Source organism: Arachis ipaensis, chromosome B3, assembly GCF_059453495.1.
Source record: "Arachis ipaensis isolate K30076 ecotype BB chromosome B3, ASM5945349v1, whole genome shotgun sequence".
NCBI lineage: Eukaryota > Viridiplantae > Streptophyta > Magnoliopsida > Fabales > Fabaceae > Arachis > Arachis ipaensis.
The window spans coordinates 59,636,155-59,657,037 of record NC_142438.1 but is presented as its reverse complement, the minus strand read 5'-3'; the positions used below and the strand labels follow the sequence as shown (position 1 = coordinate 59,657,037).

General features: G+C 34.4%; 2 protein-coding genes and 1 pseudogene across 2 annotated transcripts; 1 reads left to right on the top strand and 2 right to left on the bottom strand.

Annotated features, from left to right (window-relative positions):
* Window positions 1-246: 246 nt before the first annotated feature.
* LOC107633233 (pentatricopeptide repeat-containing protein At3g26782, mitochondrial pseudogene) lies at window positions 247-1,122 on the bottom strand (annotated as a pseudogene).
* A 1,487-nt stretch (window positions 1,123-2,609) lies between these two features.
* LOC148570790 (uncharacterized) lies at window positions 2,610-3,152 on the bottom strand. The gene has a single exon (XM_088507163.1). The coding sequence runs from the start codon at window positions 3,150-3,152 to the stop codon at window positions 2,610-2,612; it is 543 nt and encodes a 180-aa protein (XP_088363289.1).
* A 3,323-nt stretch (window positions 3,153-6,475) lies between these two features.
* LOC107633235 (uncharacterized) lies at window positions 6,476-18,518 on the top strand. Its single transcript, XM_088510195.1, has 6 exons — window positions 6,476-6,630; window positions 6,916-7,058; window positions 7,264-7,387; window positions 17,176-17,387; window positions 17,806-17,847; window positions 18,392-18,518. Exons 2-6 carry the CDS (start codon window positions 7,027-7,029, stop codon window positions 18,516-18,518), a joined length of 537 nt encoding a protein of 178 aa, XP_088366321.1. The 5' UTR covers window positions 6,476-6,630; window positions 6,916-7,026.
* The last annotated feature ends 2,365 nt before the right edge of the window (window positions 18,519-20,883 follow it).

The following is a 20,883-nucleotide window of genomic DNA, read 5'->3' as shown; positions in this document are numbered from 1 at the left end:
TGCATTGCCATGTTAAATTATGAAGCAATCTAGGAATTGAAAATTGGGGTTTGTGAGCTAGTAGCGTTAATTGATAATACTTTGATGATGGAAGTTATAGAGCACAGGACTTATGAGATGCTATCACATGGGAGACAGAAATAAAGCAAGGTATGTTCTGTAATCTGGCATAGATAGGATATTTCTTTTAACATTTACCTGTCTCTTTTAGAAAATACCATCACAAGGCTATTTTGTCTGCTGTTGTTAAGTTTCATAAAAGAATTTACATATTCTATTTTGTCTGCTGTTGTTAAGTTTCATAGAAAAATTTACATATTCTATCTCCAGACTTTTTCTGTTTATTGTTATGATCTTATCATGCATTTCTGTTATGTGAAATATTTTGCTCTCTGCAGTTGAAGTTAGGAGATCCTTCAAAATCCAAAGCTGAATTCCAGGACCTGTGCTAATCAAACCATAAGCCATTATAAGTTTTTCACTGTGATAATTTACTGCACTCTCTTTTTCCTCCATATATATGTTCTTCAGAACAACAGATATATTTGGAGTGTATCCAGCATGTTCTAGCTTTTCTCTCATCTCAGCAATCATTTCATAAATCTTTGGTGTTTCTGGGTGTTCTCTATCTCCCGTTACAAATTCATGAATCGTTCCATGCACTTCAATGGAGCTGAAATCTGGTTCTTTATGAATCCCTGCATCCTTCATAGCTCTTCTTATATCAGCAACATTTTTCCATCTGTTTGATGCAGCATAGATGTTTGACATTAGGAGATTGTATCCATATTTTTCGAATTCTAATGATAGAAACTGTTTTGCAGCCCATTCAGCAAGGTTCACATTTTTGTGAACTTTGCAAGCAGCAAGAAAAGATCCCAATATGGCCGAGTTTGGCCTCATAGGCATGTCCTTAATTAGTTCTTGAGCTTCTTCGAGTGATCCTGCTCGACCGAGAAGGTCTACCATACAGCCATCGTGTTCAATCTTTGGGACCAAACTGAATTCATTAACCATTCTGCAAAACAGCCTCTTCCCTTCTTGAACCAATCTGGTATGGCTACAAGCATGAAGAACTGCAATGCATGTTATGTCATTAGGGATAACTCCTAGTGCTTCCATTTCAGCAAAGAACTAGTACTAGAAGTAGCAGTATTATAATTGTGCAATGCCACCACTTTATATCTTTTTTCCTTATTATTAGCTTCATAAACATTAATTAAGATAAACTCACCAGATATATTAGCCATGGTAACACACTTCAAAACCATCGCTGATGGATCCTTTACTCTTATATCTTAGTTCTTATTATAATAATTAACACCATATATATATATATATATATATATTGTAAACTGTTTAGGATGAAGCACAGGTGCAGGTATGGGAAGGGTACACAGATTGGAGGAACAGACCTGCCATAAGAGGAGTTCATGGTGGAATGCTTGCAGCTTCCTTCGTTTTAGGTTAGTTACTTTTACTGATGTCATAATATATATCGTCTTTCTAATAAAATTATTAGATACTTTATACATGAGAAATTAATTAAATTACAGCGGTGGAGGTATTGGAGAACCTAGTATATATTGCAAATGCAAGCAATCTTGTTATGTACGTGTCCAAGTTCATGCACTTTTTGCCATCCAGCTCTGCCAACATTATCACAAACTTCATTTGTATATGCTTATGTTCTTAAATTATCAGACAAAGAACGTGAAGCGAAGCTCCATGTTGAAGCTGAGGCAAGCTGCATGGCTGTTTCACCACTCTGGTCTTGATGCTTCTGCATTGCTTTTCGCTGATGAGGTTACCTTTTGACTTTATCTTTTGAACAAGAAAATAAACATGCATTGACAGACTACTTTCACTATAAGTGAAGCAGAATATGACAAGTAGGAATTGTAGTTTTGCAAAAGTTTCAATGATCTATAGCTTTAATTTTGAATATAATCATATGCATAACAGTAAGTCGGATGGGTTTTGACAATTGAATTTTGATTACTTTGCTGATATAGTAAGGAAGGTAGCTGAACCTTGTTTGCAGGTGGACATGGAAAATCTTTTGGTGACTGGCCAAGTGACTGTCCTCGTGGTTGGAGAAGATATCCTAACCACTACCGGCGAGGTAGCAATAAATACTTCATCAATTAGAAAAAAACTAGATTCAATAATAATAAACAATTGTTATTACAGTATAATGCAAGGATGGTTTCAATTTTATTTTTAATTGATTCGTTCATTTTCTGCCTTGTATTGTTATTGATCTAGGTTGGATCTCAGTGCACCATTCTCACGGATAATTATTGTGAAGATGCCTATGATCTGCTTCAAAACTCTGTACTAAAGAAACTATTGGTATAAAATTTAATGTTTCTCAAATATTATAAAAGATAAAATAGATTTTTTGTTCTATAGTGTTTGTGATTTTCCTCAAAACTATTTTTTAACATTTAATTTTATTCAATTTTGTGAATAATATTTTCGATTTGTGTCAAAATTATGGCTAGACATTTTTAATTTTGTTCCTAATATTTTAGATGGACTTCTGGGAATAATTTGGTTTTATTAAATGTGTATATGCTTATGTTCTTAATTATTAGTCTATTAATTCATTTGTATATAGGGCAGAATAATGTGCAGCTTATTCCTATAACATAATAATCTGTGTAAACTTTCTTGACATGTGAGAATTTGATAGTTGACTCATTAAACTCATCTCTCTCATTCCCATCATCTTCAGACTCATCAGAATTTGTAGGTTTAGAATTTGAATTACATACAAGAAATCCAAGAAGAAAGCCACTTAGCCAAGTCATAGATCCCATAGTACTCTTAACTTTAGGGAGTATTGCTTTTGGTTTAGGTACCAAAAGCCTCATGTTCATACTTTGGCATGCCAATGAAATCACATAATGATTATGTTTCCCCATGATAGTGGAACTAGACAATATTGTTGTGGAAATAGACTGAGCAGTAACATGATTTATCTGTGATTTCTCAGGAGACAAGTTGAAGGAACATGAATTTGATGTTCCTATTTCTTGAGGCCTAACTCCACAGATGCTGCTACTCATAAAAATTTGATGAGCATGGCCTTTGAGCATAACATCATTTATTGAGTATAAGCTCATTGATGAAGAGCAAACACTCATCTCTTATTGCCATTGAGTTGAGCTTTGTTTTGGACATATTTAAATTTGGTGCAGTTTTGCAGTGAAAATATATGGGAAATGTTGTGATTTGGTTTCAGATACATGAAGAGGCTAGGAAGTTTGCATATCAAACAGGGGTTAAGGTGGTTGTTGCTTATGGCGGAGCTCCAATAAACCATCAGGTTTCTTTTCAATTGTTGATCTTTTTTTGGTTCTCTGTTCTTTTTTACCTAGGATTAATTATGCTACTATTGATGCTATTTTTGATAGATGCTTCAATTTTTGTCGTAGATATATATATATATATCTCACTAATAAGTTATGAATTTTTCAGCTACGAGATCTTGAGAAGGAGGTGGACATTCTCGTCGCAAATCCTGGAAGACTGGTAGATTTGCTGGAGAGAGCTAGAGTTTCACTTCAGATGATCAGATATCTTGCACTAGATGAGGCAGATAGGATGCTGGATATGGGTTTTTGAGCCACAAATAAGGAAGATTGTTGAACAAATGGATATGCCCCCTCCAGGTGTAAGACAAATTACCTTTTATCTGTGTTAGCAAGATATGCTTCAATGTGGTGAAGTATAGAGAGAGAGAGAGAGAAATAGAGAGAGAGAGAGATCAGTTTGAACATATCTGAATTATTGTTGTAATTTATGGTTGACATGCAGAGACTAGTCTCCGATTCCTGTCAAGATACATTTTTCTCGCTGTTATGAGCAAATAGATTTATTTTTATATTTAAAAATTTATTTGTCTTGTTATCTAATATTTTATATAAATTTTATTTCTATTTTTAAAAGTTTATTTGCATTGATTGTTTACTATTTTTCAAATAAAAAAATAATAAAAAAATATAGCTAATAAAATCGACGGTAACGTTGTCGCTTTTTAAATTTAAAATAGACAAAAAAAAAAAAACAAAATATAGACAAAGAATTTGTCGGTATCTAAATAATTAAATCGACGGCAGTTGTGTCGATTTTATTGAATCAAATATCGACAGAAATGGCGTCGATTTTATATAATAATATCGACGACAATGTTGTCGATTTTATTGAATCAAATATCGACAAAAAAGGCGTCGATATTATTATATAAAATCGACGGCAACGTTGTCGATTTTAGTAAGAAGGTAAAGTTATCAAACTCATATTATAGACGAAAATGGTGTCGATTTTATTAAATTATTATCGACGGCTAGGCAAGCCGTCGATTTTATTCGAATTTTGAAAAATCGACAAACTTAATAGCGACAACCACCACCGTCCATTTTGCCGTCGATTTTTAATATTATCGACGGCTTAGCCGTCGATTTTTCCGTCGATTTTAACGATGTTTCTTGTAGTAAAATATCCTATTTGATTTAAAATAAATATAATGATTGAAATAACTAAAATTACTTAAATACTTTTATTAATTAAAAAAATTAAAACAAAATAAACCATAATCCTTCTTCTTTGTCGTCATCTTCAGAATCATCATCATTAAAAAATTTTAAACTGCTTCCAATAAACTAACCTCACGTAACAATATGTGCAAACTCTATTTTTCTTTTTTTCGCACCTAGAAATTCAATTCATGGCAATGAATCAAATATCTAAATGTTCAAAAACTTTCAAGCCATTGTAATCCATGAGAAGACAAGAACCATAAAAAAGGGCATTAGTCACCCACGCAACAACTCAATCTGAAACAAAACTGATATGTAAGAGATTCCAATACCAACATTAAGGAGCATCGGGTAAGAAATAACTAGTTCCAGCAACATAACAACCAACCAGTATATATACAGCAACAATATGACACTACAGACACAAACAAGGAGTAGAAAATGACTATCATAAATTACAATTTTATCAATTTTGGTAATATCCAACTAAAATTCATAATGATCGCATATGATCATCCAAAGAATCCAACTCAGCAAATTGCCACAAAACATAAAAGAGTTGAAGTTTAAAACCAGCACAACAATGAGCAATCTACACAACACTCCACTATATCCAGGGAGAAATCACAATGAAAAAAGAATATGATAATGATCAAGCACACAAAGCAAGAAGCATCAAATCAACCAGGAATAAACTTTTAGCACATGAACAATCCACTATTAGAAAAATAATGAAAACTCAAGAAGCTCCGAAGGAAAAAATGAAAGTAGAGAGGAACACTACAACATTTTTGGGCCTAAGAAAACCTTTACTTGAAGCGACATTCACTACAAAAAAAAGAGTTTAAAATGGTATTTATATTACGGCGGTTTTAAAAACTGCCGTAATGTTTGGATATTATGGTATTTTATGGTGATGCCATAATTAATTTGCATAAAATAGCGTTTTTGGTGATTCTGGCGGTTTTAAACCGCCATTATCAAAATCCATCATTTGAAAAAGAAGGCCCAAATAAAATCCTTCCCCCAACAACAGAAAACCCTAACTCAAAAACCCATTCCTGAAACTAACGCGTGTTGCCACCAAACCCAAAAACAAAGACCTGTGGTATGCTCCGACGACGATCTGCTCCAGTAGCTGCTCCGGTGGCGATCTGCTCCAGTAGCTGCTCCGGTGGCGATCTGCTCTAGTGACTAATCTGGAGACGATCTTCTCAGCGGCATTATCCGCCGACGAGATTGTGTACTCTCTCAAGCGACGATCTCCTCTAGCTGGTTCTCCTCCGGCGGCACTTTCGCCTCCTGCTACAATCTCAACAAAGTTAATCTTCTTTCTCTCTCTCAATTTTCTACTGTTGTCAAAAATACCTAAAAGCTTGAAATGGAAAATCAAGTTGCAGAAACTTCATAAAACTACGAGATCTGTTGCACAAGTGTTTCCTCAGACGATCTTTTTCGGCGGCGATCTCCTCCATCAACGCTTCTCTTCCATTGACGAGATCTGTTGCGCAAGTATTTCCTACAACGTCGAGTTGTGTTCTGCAATTTTTCCATCTCCATCGAGCTTCATTGAGCATCTAGGTTAGTGTACAAATTTGCATTATCTTTTTCTGTTTACTCATGATTAGTAAATATGTCATGTTCTATGCTAACAATGACTACGTCTTTTTCTTTAATTCTAGGTTTTTTATTTTCTTTCTTGTTAGAAGAAATTGGAGGTGAGGCATTCACTAAATTTTCTTCTAATTTTGTTTGTATGTATGTTAGATGATTAAGGATTATGATGATATCTTGTTTGAGCTCCTTCCTCTATTCTATTCTTCTTCCCTCTGTTCTATTATGATGATATGATGATATCTTGTAAATTTGTATATTTGTTAGTTTTAATAATGTTGATTTCTGACTTTTGTAATTGATCAAATATATAGGTACTTCTATTACTAAATTATTTTATTTCATTCTATGTGATTTTCCGCCGTATCTCCCAAAACCTGCTAGTGCTGCGAGAACAATTGAGCATTATAGAAATTGAAGATGTTCATATAATGCATGATGCTGTGTATAATAAATACACAATGTTCAAGTAAGTGCCAAAGTATCTCAATTAAAAGTGTTTATTATGACTAATTTCTTTCATTTTTGTGATATAATTGTTTATTTAAATTCTGAAATTTTCTCCTTGAGGACTGATGTTAATGAAGAGAAAAAAAAAGAAAAAAGTATAACGATTAATTAATTAATTGATGGATCTTCTTCTTGTTTTTTTTTTTTTGTAATGATGTGTCAAGTTTAAGTTTATGAAACTGACAAAAATAACTCAGGTAACACTATGGCTTGATTCTAAAATATATTTTTAATGCTTTGACAGCTTTTTGAGCACTTGAAGAAATACCTTAGTACCAGGCATGAATTAGATGGAGAATTTACACGATCTCTCATTCATAGAATAGAAGACAACTCAAAGGCATCTAGTAGGGGAATGATTAATATAATAATATCAGTTAGTAAAATGTACATATACTTTTGAGTCTGTGAATTTAGAAATGTATCTCTTTGCTGAACTTATTCGACTAAATAGACTATTTAGTAGTATTCTCCTTTAATTTTCAGCTTGAGTATTAGCGGCAAGCGATAATCTTATTAGTAAAATATGCTTTGAGTCTTGGTTTTATAATTCTATATACTGATTTAGATTTGACATTTTCTCATTGCAAAGAGAACTAGCAGACAAGATAGCAGCAGCTGGATTCTTGGTTGTAGTTCCTGATCTCTTGTATGGTGACTACTTTAGTTATGATCCTCAATTTAATAGAGAAGGATGGTTGAAGAAACATGGAGAGGTTAGTTGTAACTTTTACCATTAGAACATGTTTATTATGTAAAGCAAAATCCAAAATTTGAATTTTCTGACCATGCTTTTGACATGTTTGTACTTTTAGGCTAAGGAATTTGAAGACACCAAACCTATTATTTGCTTTTTATTGGTTTGCTGCTGCTGCTGCTTGTTTTCTTGATGTGCCCTGACACATGATAAAGTTATCCAAGTCTTCCTAAAAAAAAGATGCAAAATTTAAATTCTTAAAGCATTTGTTCTACATTTATTGAAGTAAATTATTTAAATTTTTTAATTGCTAGCAACCTTTAACTTGTTAGCTAAACCCAAAATTGAGTTCTAGAGTAATTGACTACTAGCTAAGAATGTGAATGGATGCTGAAAATTAAATTTTTGTGTGTAGAAAAATGTGATTATTTTAGTGGGGACTGGGTCCCCAATCCTTTTAGACAATTTTATACCAATGAAACCTGTAGCGATATTAAATCTCATCAGAATTGTTTGAAGAATGGAAGGCCTGATAGAGAATTTCTGTATTGGAGATGGGATCCAAGAGGCTATGAGTTACCCCTGTTTGATGCAGGAAAGTTTCTCAACATGATGCATGGAAAAGTGTGGGCGTTGATTGGCGATTCCATATCCCGCAATCATGTGCAATTGTTGATATGCATTCTTTCAACGGTATATGTTTTATTTTGCACTGGCAAATAGCATATTAGCTTTTCACATATGGATTTTGCTCTAACTATCAATCTAGGATTGTCTTATTTGCTTGGTTAAGAGAATAAGAGTTTGTATCCATTCTTTTGGTGTCCATTGGTTTTTACAATATTTATGATTTTCCTTGTTGTTTTCTTCAATGATTAAGGGCATCAATTATAACCTACACTTTAGAATTTTGTTATTTTCCATGATCAGAATCCTTATCTTAGCATCATCTCGTTTAGATTGTGGAAACTTCTGCATGGTTTATGCAAGCATCATATAAAGGTTATGCTAACTTTTGAGGAAATTAATGCGACCCCCACTTTTAACTGTTTAAGTAAGGTTTACTTATGTTGATAATGCTGGTTTATATTTTAATGGAATTATTGTTCTTTACAACTTTTTCTTAACAGAAATTAAGTACTTCTATCTATAGTTTTGATTAAAAGAAAAACGAAACAAACAACAAATAATAATCAGAGTATTCAATCTTGTTTGGTTCAAGAGACTGGACTGGAAGGGTGAACAATTTCTTATTACAAACATTTAGTAATAATGCCCTTATTGCACTCTATGTGTTTGTTATTTTACTTCTTAGAAATTGCTTCTGTTAGTTCTGTATTTGGTTGTAGCTCCTGGTTTAAGGCTTGGAGTTTGTTCTTTATTGCATCTGAGTTTCAAGGATTTCATGATTTAACTTGAATTCTGCTTGTTTAAAACTGGATAAGTTATTGGTTGCTTGAATTACACAGTAGCAGCATTGGGAATGTTGTTTTCTTTCTATGTTTTGATTATTAATTGCAGTTGATGTTTCTTGGAAGAGGATCAAACATTGTTAACCCTGCTTCTTGGAAGAGGATCAAACATATCAGGTTAGTGACATTTTCCTTTTCTCTAGAATATGATTTACTTTTTTCAGTCTTTATGATGCTAAGGCAAGGAGAAGAAACATAAAAAACACAAAGACAGAGATAGGCATAAGAACAAGGATAAGGAGCATAAGAAGCACAAACATTGTCACAAAGATAAAGACCGCAGCAAAGACAAGGAGAAGGTGACGTCGGAATTTTTTCCAGTAAAGAATTTCATAAAAACAGTCGCGTTGTAGATATAGTCTCTAAACCGACAGAAATCCCTTCGTACAAACGTTTTGGTTGTCACAAGTAACAAACCCCTTTTAAATTGATAACCGAGTATTCAAACCTCGGGTCGTCTTCTCAAGGAATTGCAGGGAAGTATGTTCTTATTATTGGTTATGAAGATTGTAAATTGGGGGTTTTGGAAGTAAGGTGGGAATATGTTATATGACAAGTAAAATAAAATAATAATAATAAAATCCCTTGGCAAGGTATAAGAAATTGGAAGTCCAGACTTAGTTATCCTTATCAATAACAATGAAAGTTGAATCTTAATTCCACTTAGTTAACCTTTGCTAAAGCAAAGGAAAGTCAAGGGACAAATTGGTTTGATCTTCGAATCCTATTTATTTCCTAAGAAAAGCTTGGGATTATTGAAGTTCAACTCAATTGGCAAGATAACAATTAACAATTATGCTATTAAGTTGGATAATTTCTGAGTTACTGATTTCTTAACGAAGACCAAAAGGGGAAAAGTAAATCTACTGGAATAAGAATGCCTTCAGATGGGAAGCAATAATCATGTAAATAAAAGAAAGCAATATTAAACTGAAATACCTCAAATTGCATTAACAAAAGAACTTAAATCTGACATAGACATGCATGGAAAAATAAATAAAAGAACATTAAACCTGGATTGAGAGTCATTCCTAAAACTAAGAGAAGTCCTAAATCCTAATCCTAAGAGAGAGAGAGGAGAGAACCTCTCTCTCTAAAAACTACATCTACTCCTAAAATTGTGAATATGAGAGCCTCCTCATGAATGGATGCATTCTCCCATTTTATAGCCTCTAATCTGTGTTTTTTGGACCGCAAACTGGGTCAAAAACAGTCCAGAATTTGCTGGTTTCGAATTTTGCCACGCTGGTTTTTCGTCACTGCGACGCGGCCGCATGGATCACGCGGTCGCGTCACCTAGCGTCAGGGAAACTATAGCATATTATATATCAAATCGAAGCTCCGGACGTTAGCTTTCCAACGCAACTAAAACCGCATCGTTTGGACCTCTGTAGCTAAAGTTATAGCCATTTGAGTGTGAAGAGGTCAGGCTGGACAGCTTAGCAATTTCTCCAACTTCTTGTATTCCTTCCACTTTTGCATGCTTCTTTTCCATCCCCCAAGCCATTCCTGCCCTATAATCTCTGAAAGCACTTAACACACATATCAAGGTATCTAATGGTAATAAGAGAGGATTAATAATAAGCAAATATAAGATCAAAGAAGCATGTTTTCAATCAAAACACATAATTAGGAAGGAAATATAAAATCATGCAAATAGTATGAATAAGTGGATAAAGAGTAGATAAAAACCACTCAATTGAGTACAAGATAAACCATAAAATAGTGGTTTATCAACCTCCCCACACTTAAACACTAGCATGTCCTCATGCTAAGCTCAAGAGAAGCTATAAAGATGAAGATGAATGGTATGAAATGCAACCTATGAATGCAAATACATGCTAAATGCTTTGACTTACTTGTTTAAGAGTAAATAAGTTCTCCAAGACGAATACAAACCAATTTCCACTAATTCAAATCATACAATAAAAAGCAAGTGAACTTGTAAGAAGACAGCTCATGAAAGCAGGGAACATAGAATTTAAGCGTTGAACCCTCACTGGAAGTGTATATCACTATAATCTCTCAAGTGTATAGGGTTATTCACTCTACTCTTCTCTAGTCATGCTTTCTAAACCTTGTTCTTCATCTAACCAATCAACAAAAATTTAATGTACCAATGCAAACATCATGAGGTCTTTTCAAGGTTGTAATGGGGCTGAGGTAAAGGTAAGGATATATGTATGGCCAAATGAGCTATAATATGAATCTTCAATTAACCTAAGCTCTCACCTAATATACATATACTCTATATACTTTTAAATTCATGCCTAGCTACCCATAATTCCCACTTTTGTATAATTCCCATACTCATGTACCAAATTTTTCTTTTTGATTTATCACATGTGCATTGATTTTTCGTTAACTTAACATTGGGGTAATTTTGTCCCCTTATTTATTTATCTATATATTATATATATATATATATATATATATTTTTTTTTTGAATCATAAATTTAAACATAACTTATCAATGCACATGGATTCTTCATTATTTTTCTATTTTGGTTTTTCATGAGTAGGTTCCCAAATTCCCAATATTCAAATAAATTAGAAACATGATACATTCCCTTATTAACCCATGTTCCCACAGTTTTCCCATACTTAATTAACACACTATCTTAAGCTAACCAAAGATTCAATTGGGCTAGTGATGTGGTAAAATACAGAACAAGAGGAAGTTAAAAGGCTCAAAGTGGCTGACAAGGGTGATTTAAAGGGTAGGCTTATTTGGGATAAGTGAGCTAAAATCAAATAATGGCCTCAATCATACGCAAGCATGTAAATATACTAAACAAAGGACATATAGACTGGAACAAAATACAGATTACAATCATAGAGAAGGAAACACACAGGAATAAAATATTTATGGTTAAATAATGTAACCATGTAAATAAGCTCAAATCTCACAGGTTGTGTGTTCTTTGGCTTAAAAACCATGTTCCAAATACAACTTCAAACAAGTTTTAACATAAAAATTTTCATTTTAAATTAGTGAAATTTTTCAAAAATAGGGTCCTAAAAAGAATTTTATTACTTTAACCAAGTAGTAACTAAATGCACAAAATCAAATAAACATGCAATCAAATATGCAGATGCAATAATGAACAAATTAACATTGGTGTTAAAATAGGAAATAACTAACCCATGGAGATCGGTATCGACCTCCCCACACTTAAAGATTGCACCGTCCTTGGTGCATGCTAAGATGTACAAGTGGACGGGTCTCTGCAACTGATGCTTTTCTCCAAGGATTGTGCTGATGGACTTGTTTGTCTCCCCATGTAAACGTCTTCCGGTTCTCTTCCTGGTGGCCATCCTGAAAGAAAAAGGGAAGGAAAGTAACCCAAAGGAAAGATAGAAAACAAATATGGGTTGGTTAATGCCAGATAATAAGGGTCCCAATTACATGGTAGCTACAACATGCAAGTGAGAAAACAATAGAAGCCATGGCATACCATTGGTGCAGAATATGCAACAATGGGGAAGAGAGTGGGGAAGAAAAGATAATATAAATTAAAAATCAATACAAAAGTAATACAGGTATAAAAGATTGGCATTGATTTAAATAATATTACCTAACCAGAATAAAACAAGTCATAAGCACCAAGATAATACCAGAAAAGAAATAACATTTGAATAAGAACATTTGAACAGCAATAGTAAAATAATAAATTTTAGAAAAGAAAATAAAAATATGCACAAAATTAAGATGCAATGAATGAAATATGCAAATAAATTAAGTAAAATAAAATGGAGGTGAAAGAAAATAAGAAAGGAAGAAGAAAGAAATAAGAAAAGATAAGAAGAATAAGGATTCGGAGAAGAAAAGATAAGAAAATTGGCACTAATCTGGATAGGTTGTGCGATGCTGGCGACGCGGTCGCGTGGGTGACGCGGTCGCGTGGTGTGCAAATAAGGTTAGATGATGCGGACGCGTGGGGCACGCGATCGCGTGACTCGATTTGTGCTAGTGGCGTGAGTGCAGCCTCGCAGTCGCACAACTCTCTGTTCAAAACTCTTTTTTGCCAAAATTCTGGGTGACGCGATCGCGTGGGGCATGCGATCGCGTTAGTGACCATCATGGGGATATGATGCGGACGCGTGGGGCACGCGTTCGCGTGGTGAGGCTTGGGCTACTAGCACGAGTCCAGCCCAACTCCAGCTCAACTTTCGGCCATGCACCTGGTTGACGTCGATTTTCAGGTCACGCGGCCGCGTGGGGCACGCGATCGCGTGGGAGGCCAGTATTCCCCTGCAACGCGGCCGCGTCAGCGACGCGGTCGCGTGGGACGAATTGTGCCACTGGCACGCCTCCAGCCTCGCTCCAGCGTGACTCTCTGTTCGTTTTTATTTTCTCTTCTCTCCTTGCGACGTGAACGCGTCGCTGATGCGGTCGCGTCGCATGCTCGCTTTTTTTTTTTGGTATGAAAAATGCAGAATGCAGTGTTAATATGAATTTGATGCAAAACTCCAGGTTCAATATAATAAAATAAAATGAAACTCAAAAACAAATAAAACTAAATAAAAATGAAAAAGGAACAATCATACCATGGTGGGTTGTCTCCCACCTAGCACTTTTAGTTAAAGTCCTTAAGTTGGACATTTGATGAGCTTCCTGTTATGGTGGCTTATGCTTGAACTTATCCAGAAATCTCCACCAGTGTTTATGATTCCAGTAACCTCCGGGGTCCCAAACTAGGCATGTAAAACCCTTGAGCAGCTTCAAAAGGATTCTTAGGCTCCCGGGGTGTTGGATGTCAGAACAGATTACAGGATCCCAAACCTTGCTTTTACACCAATTTTTGTCGGGATCTGTATTTTTCCAGCTGGGTGATAAGTAAATTGAATTCTCACTGCAGCGACCAAATAGCTTCCTAGACCCATTCAGTTGAGCTTTATACCAACCCTTGCGTTTGAACTTAAGGCTTCCAACCATGATGAACTTTGCAGGACAATTCTTACCACTGGCCATCTTCCTCTTACTCTTAATATCACAAAGAGCTCTAAGTTGACCATCCGTCTCCAGTAGCCCATATTCAAGTGGGATTAGAAAGCTATGGGATATGAATTTTACCCACTTGAATGTTGTGAAGGATGATGGTAACTTAGGGGGAGGTATTTTTAATGAAATTGCAAGTTCCACTCCCTTGTGCTCTTCTCTGATAATTACCACCTCTTTGCAAGCTTCTTCAATTTCAACCTCTTCCTCTTGGCAGCTTTCTTTCAATTCAATCTCCTCTTCATTGCTTTCCAAGGGCATGGGAGGTTGTGCTTCTTCTTCTTGAATCTCCATCTCTTGATCAACCTCTTCCAAGTCTTCAACTATGATATGCTTTAGAGGTTGTACACCCTCCTCAGCATCAATTTTAACCGTCTTGGAAGGAGGTTCTATGACTGGACTTTCCCATGGAGGTTCTGCATCTCCTAAGTCTTCAACCAACTTTTCTTCTTCTTGAACAATGACAGCTTCTTCTACTTGTTCTAGTACGAATTCATTCTCTATCTTGTCCACTGGGGTTTCTGGTATCTCCTTCATGCTATGCTCTTCACTAGACTGTCCACATGGGGCTGTGGCTGATCCTTGTGTATTTAAGCGTCTAGAAGCCCATTGAATTAATACTTGCCCCAGTTGTTGAATGGTTGCCTGAAATTTAATTACTGTTTCCTTGAAACGATCCTTTGTCTCTTGATGCACTCGGCTTTCATAAGTAGGATCATAGTGCTCTTGGATTGATGGATATAGAGATGATGAATATTGAAGTGGTGGTTTTTGGGAGTAATTGGGTTGGAATTGGGGTGGTTCTATATATGGTTCATATGGCTCATAAGGTGGTTGGTATGGTGGTTGACGGTTAGGGTCATATGGAGGTGAATGGTGGTAGTTGGCTTGTGAGTATGGTTCTCCAAAGTCATGTTGAGGAAATGGTTCATAGGCATATGGTGGTGGTTGTTGATAGTTCACTGGAGGTGGTTGTTGCCATGAGGGTTGATCAAATCCTTGTGACTCCTCCCATCTTTGATTGTTCCAACCTTGATGCCTGTTCTCATTGTAATTTCTTCTTCCTGCAACATTATTGTAACCAGACTCATAGCCAAAGGGATGAGAGTTCATAGTAGCAAATAAAAATTAAAAATAAAAATAAAAAAATAAATTTAAATTAAAAGGTTATTTAAATTTTGAATCTGAAAATTAAATTTTGAAATTTGAAATTTGAAATTTTGAAATTTAAATTTTTGAAATTTGAATTTTTGAAATTTGAAATTTGATTTTTGAAATAAGATAAGATAAGATAAAAATTTTAAAAATAAAAATCTGAATTTTTTTTTCGAAAAAAATTAATTAAAAATATTTTTGAATTTAATGAGGAAAGAGAACAACAATAAAATGACACCAAATTTCAAATTTTTAGATCAAAACAAAGAAAACAACTAAGAACAGCTTGAAGGTCAAGATGAACGCGAAGAACAGCTTGAAGATTAATATGAACAATAAGAACAAATTTTTGAAATTTTTTTATAACTAAATAAAAATCAATAACCTCTTAATTTACGAAAAAGCAAAAATAAAAACAAGAATAAAAACAAATAAACAAGTAAAAAGCAAATATTTACAATAACCAATAATAAGGCACACGTTTGCAATTCCCCGGTAACGACGCCATTTTGACGTCGGGATTTTTGCCAGTAAAGAATTTCATAAAAACAGTCGCGTTGTAGATATAGTCTCTAAACCGACAGAAATCCCTTCGTACAAACGTTTTTGTTGTCACAAGTAACAAACCCCTTTTAAATTGATAACCGAGTATTCAAACCTCGGGTCGTCTTCTCAAGGAATTGCAGGGAAGTATGTTCTTATTATTGGTTATGAAGATTGTAAATTGGGGGTTTTGGAAGTAAGGTGGGAATATGTTATATGACAAGTAAAATAAAATAATAATAATAAAATCCCTTGGCAAGGTATAAGAAATTGGAAGTCCAGACTTAGTTATCCTTATCAATAACAATGAAAGTTGAATCTTAATTCCACTTAGTTAACCTTTGCTAAAGCAAAGGAAAGTCAAGGGACAAATTGGTTTGATCTTCGAATCCTATTTATTTCCTAAGAAAAGCTTGGGATTATTGAAGTTCAACTCAATTGGCAAGATAACAATTAACAATTATGCTATTAAGTTGGATAATTTCTGAGTTACTGATTTCTTAACCAAGACCAAAAGGAGAAAAGTAAATCTACTGGAATAAGAATGCCTTCAGATGGGAAGCAATAATCATGTAAATAAAAGAAAGCAATATTAAACTGAAATACCTTAAATTGCATTAACAAAAGAACTTAAATCTGACATAGACATGCATGGAAAAATAAATAAAAGAACATTGAACCTGGATTGAGAGTCACTCCTAAAACTAAGAGAAGTCCTAAATCCTAATCCTAAGAGAGAGGAGAGAACCTCTCTCTCTAAAAACTACATCTACTCCTAAAATTGTGAATATGAGAGCCTCCTCATGAATGGATGCATTCCCCCACTTTATAGCCTCTAATATGTGTTTTCTGGACCGCAAACTGGGTCAAAAACAGTCCATAATTCGCTGGTTTCGAATTTTGCCATGCTGGTTTTTCGTCACTGCGACGCGGCCGCATGGATCACGCGGTCGCGTTGCCTAGCGTCAGGGGAACTATAGCATATCATATATCAAATCGAAGCCCCGGACGTTAGATTTCCAACGCAATTGAAATCGCGTCGTTTGGACCTTTGTAGCTAAAGTTATAGCCGTTTGAGTGCGAAGAGGTTAGGCTGGACAGCTTAGCAATTTCTCCAACTTCTTGTATTCCTTCCACTTTTGCATGCTTCTTTTCCATCCCCCAAGCCATTCCTACCCTATAATCTCTGAAAGCACTTAACACACATATCAAGGCATCTAATGGTAATAAGAGAGGATTAATAATAAGCAAATATAAGATCAAAGAAGCATGTTTTCAATCAAAACACATAATTAGGAAGGAAATATAAAACCATGCAAATAGTATGAATAAGTGGGTAAAGAGTAGATAAAAACTACTCAATTGAGTACAAGATAAACCATAAAATAGTGGTTTATCAGAAGGACAAGGACATATGGTAGATTTTAACAATTTTTGATACACTACTATAAAATGGTCCTAGACTTGAAATAGAAGTCTCTGAGAACATAATTTTCAGAATTTTCTAAGTGTCTAGTTTGCTGTAACCTCTTTACTTCTTAAATATAAAAGTACATGTACTAAACTAGAGACAACAATGTTAAGCTTCAGCATCAAGTTGCTTCCTAATAATTGTCAAATCTATAATCTTTGCAGACTCGTGAAAGGTTTCTGTCATTGAGAAAAGGCACAAAAAGTGAAGTAGCCAATGTCCTAGAAGAAGTAAGCTTTTGTATGTCTTATTTGTTTGGGACAACTTATGTTCACACTCAACACTCGAATATCCCATTCTTCGAACTCCTAAATGATTGGATTGAAAAGATCACAGGTGTTATTGCCTCATTGTTGAGTTCTCAAATTCCTGAAAGGGTAACTGCCAAAAACTTTTGCTTGATATGTTTCAGTGGAACTTCGGTTAATTTTGATTAATGGTGCCCAATTTTTTCATTTATTACCTGTAAGTCCAATGGGAAGTGCTCATAACAGGTCTAGCAGTGAGAGTAGTTCTTTTGAAAGTCCAGATTTCGATCACACAGCTATTGAAGAATTTGTAGCAGACAGAAATCCTCTTACAGCAAATGTGGACCGCAACTCGAGAAGTTTGCAGCTGCAGTGAATGAGAAGCCTATTGAAGTATTGCAAAAAGTGTGTGGGAATGATAGATGTGCTAATTGCGGTGCCCATCGGGCATCACTAAATCTTAGTGTTCTTGTTTAATTAATATGTATGGTCCGTTCCTAATTAATATCACCTTTAATTTGGAATTATTTTACCGACTGTGATGCAAGAAATGGCGCTTCTTGAAACAAATAATATGCTAAGGATTAAGGTAACACATTCATTTTAACAAATAGTAATTCAGTAGTAGCTAAGAATAATGTTGTGCAAGGGTAAGAAAGCAAAGGTAGTAGTGGAACAAACAAGAAAACATATATGAATATGATTAGGAAATGAGTAATGAGTAGTGTTATGACAGGTGGAAGCTAAGGTAGTGAATGTTATGTCATAGGTAGAATCTTTCTAAATTATTATTATTACTATTTGTAACTGAAAGTGAAAGGGATAGATAGATGAGAAGCTCTGGTAGTTGTCGGTTGATTTTGATGAGAATTGAAAATGCATGATTTGGCAGAAGATTTTCCCTTTCACTTTCAGCATCATAATCCTAATTAATGCGATGTTGCTTCAATACATTGCTCATCATTCTGTTATAAGCAGTTGATCATAAATTCCTTTTATTTGCCAAATTTTCATCATGTGTCATATTGTTAAAAAAGAAAAAAAAAATTCTGCTTTGTGTTTAATGAATCCAACCCTTGTTATTGTGGATTTCATAGTTGGTTTAATTAAAATGAACATGATTTTCTTTCAGGCAAAAGTTGGGCGTAAAACTAAGCACTCTAAAAGCAAATAATCAAGACAAAAGAAGGATTGGAGTGAGGACAGAGATTGTTTTGACAAAGTGCACCAAAAACTATGATAGAGATTTTATGTATTAAGAGTTACATGTTAAGATATTTATAATTAAAAAATTATGTTATGTTAGATACTTTATTTGTATAGGGGTTATTACTTTTGATTTTTAATACTAAAAAATAATATATTATGTTTAATACATTGTTTATGAGTTATATAATATTTTGTTTGAGTATTGATTTTTTGTTATTGAGAAAGTCTAATAAAAAATTATTTGTTTAATGCGATAAAAATGACGGTTAAAATTTATCTTTGTAAATGATAAAAAAATGTCACTTTTATCCGGTAAAAATGGTGGGTTGATACTGCCATTTTAAACAACATGAAATGCCATTTTAACTCAGTAAAAATGGCGATTTCAAATGTCATTTTAACCAACTAAAAATGCCATTTTAACCAACCAAAATGCTACATTGTCAGGGTAAAAATGGTGGTTTGTAAACGCCGTTTTAACAAACCAAAAATGCCATTTTATACGGGAAATAACGGCGGTTTGAACCGCCATTTTAACCAACCAAAACCGCCATGTTAACCCTAGAAATAACCAACCAAAAAATGCCGTTTTATTTGGAAATAATGGCTGTTTGAACCGCCGTTTTAACTTATCCAAAAACCGCCGTTTTAACCCAAAAAATTGTGGCAGTTTTCTGAAAACCGCTGTAATAACCAGAATGGCGTCCAGAATTACGTCGTTTTCTAAAACTGCCATTTTTGGTAATAATGGCGGTTCAAACCGCCGTAAATACCCCAAAAAACCGCCATTTTAACCAAATTTTTTTGTAGTGATATTTAACAAAATTGTTTTAAATAGACAAAAATAGCATAAAAATACTTATCTTTGATATCTAAAACTACACTAACAAAATATTGCAATATAAAAAATTTAAGAGAATATTTTTAAATAAAAATATAATATTTTATAAGAATTGTAAAAAAAATTTAACAAATAATATTTATAAAAAGTTGCCTAAAATTATTCGTAATTAATAATTTTAGAGAAAAACTTTTAATCATATTCCCACCTATATATTTTTTCGCTCCGAATAACTTAGAAAAAGAAAAAAAACATTTATGTATCATCAATTCATTTGAACAAATACCAGAAGCCCTAACCCACTCACCCATTCTTGTAACACCCTACCACACAGAGTTTTACGCTTAGAACGTAAATCAGAGGTGGCGAGGTGCAACGACCTCTAAAAGTAAAAATACGTATATAATGTAGTTGAAAGAAATTGTAATTAGGAGGCTTGAAAAAGAAGTTAAACACAAATACCAACAAAAAAATGCATCGCTCACGATTAGATAATATATATAAGATCAGAGTTCTAAAGATATAAATAACAAGTTCCAGCCTCGATCTGTTAAGCTAAGGCCGATTGAAGTATAAAATATATACATATTTATATATATAACCCAAAATATGTACATCCCAAACAACAGAATGAACACCTACTTCTCCATTTCGACCTCTAAGAGGGACAAACTTCAAAATACAAAGTGCGGAGAACAACTGTGTACATATATATACAAGCATAAACATAATGCTAAACCCAAAATATAGCTCTTCACTTTGAGAATCTCTCCAGAATGTTCAGTGCGGTACCTCCCGACCTACATCTAAAAAACAACAATATATGTATGGAATGAGAACTGAAGGTTCTCAATATGGTAAAGGTGCCAACGTACATAATGTATAAGGTCCCGGGAAAGCCAGATGCATTTTTAGAACTCCGACACTCAGAATTAAACTTAAGAAAGTATTCTAAACCATAAGTTAGCTAAGTTACATAAGGTGTTCAAGTTCTAAATTTATCTTTAACCTAACAATTCACTTTCCGTCTTCTTCAACCCTTTAAGCAATGATGGAACTACCTTCAGCGTCACCTCCGCCAGTATGAAGGATCTCTCAATTGCAAAGACAAACAACACAAGCAATTAAAATGCAGATAGAGTACATGTATATCAAGTAAAGCAAGTAGCAAATAAGCATAGATAAACAGTTAAGAAAACCAAAACAATGCACACCCAAAACAAAATATACAAATGCATATGCTGCATGCCTGTCCTATGGCTGATGATATCATATGTCGATTATATAGCCAAACTCGACATGTCCTGGTAGCTAACGTTGGACAAAAACATCCCATCGCAAAGCAAGTGTGTCTGAGCCACAACCCTCTTGCGACTACCTGCTTAACCCAGAGCAAGTGGAATAAACCACTACTGCTGCTACTACCTAAGCGGGTGTTTATAAACTCAACCTTGAACAAATGGAATAATTCACTACTACTGCTACTACCCAGGCGTCACAATCACTGACCCAGAGCAAGTGGGACGAAGCACGACCCTTGTTACTTTTCAGGTATCTCAATTACTAACCCAAAG

Bases quoted from the DNA above. Each gene is read 5' to 3' on its own strand.
- LOC148570790 (XM_088507163.1), bottom strand. From the start codon at position 3,152: ATGAGTGTTTGCTCTTCATCAATGAGCTTATACTCAATAAATGATGTT.
- LOC107633235 (XM_088510195.1), top strand. From the start codon at position 7,027: ATGATTAATATAATAATATCAGTTAGTAAAAT. The intron at 7,059-7,263 runs GTACATATACTT...CTCATTGCAAAG, and splicing joins ATAATATCAGTTAGTAAAAT to AGAACTAGCAGACAAGATAG. The intron at 17,848-18,391 runs GGTAACACATTC...ATTTTCTTTCAG, and splicing joins AATAATATGCTAAGGATTAA to GCAAAAGTTGGGCGTAAAAC.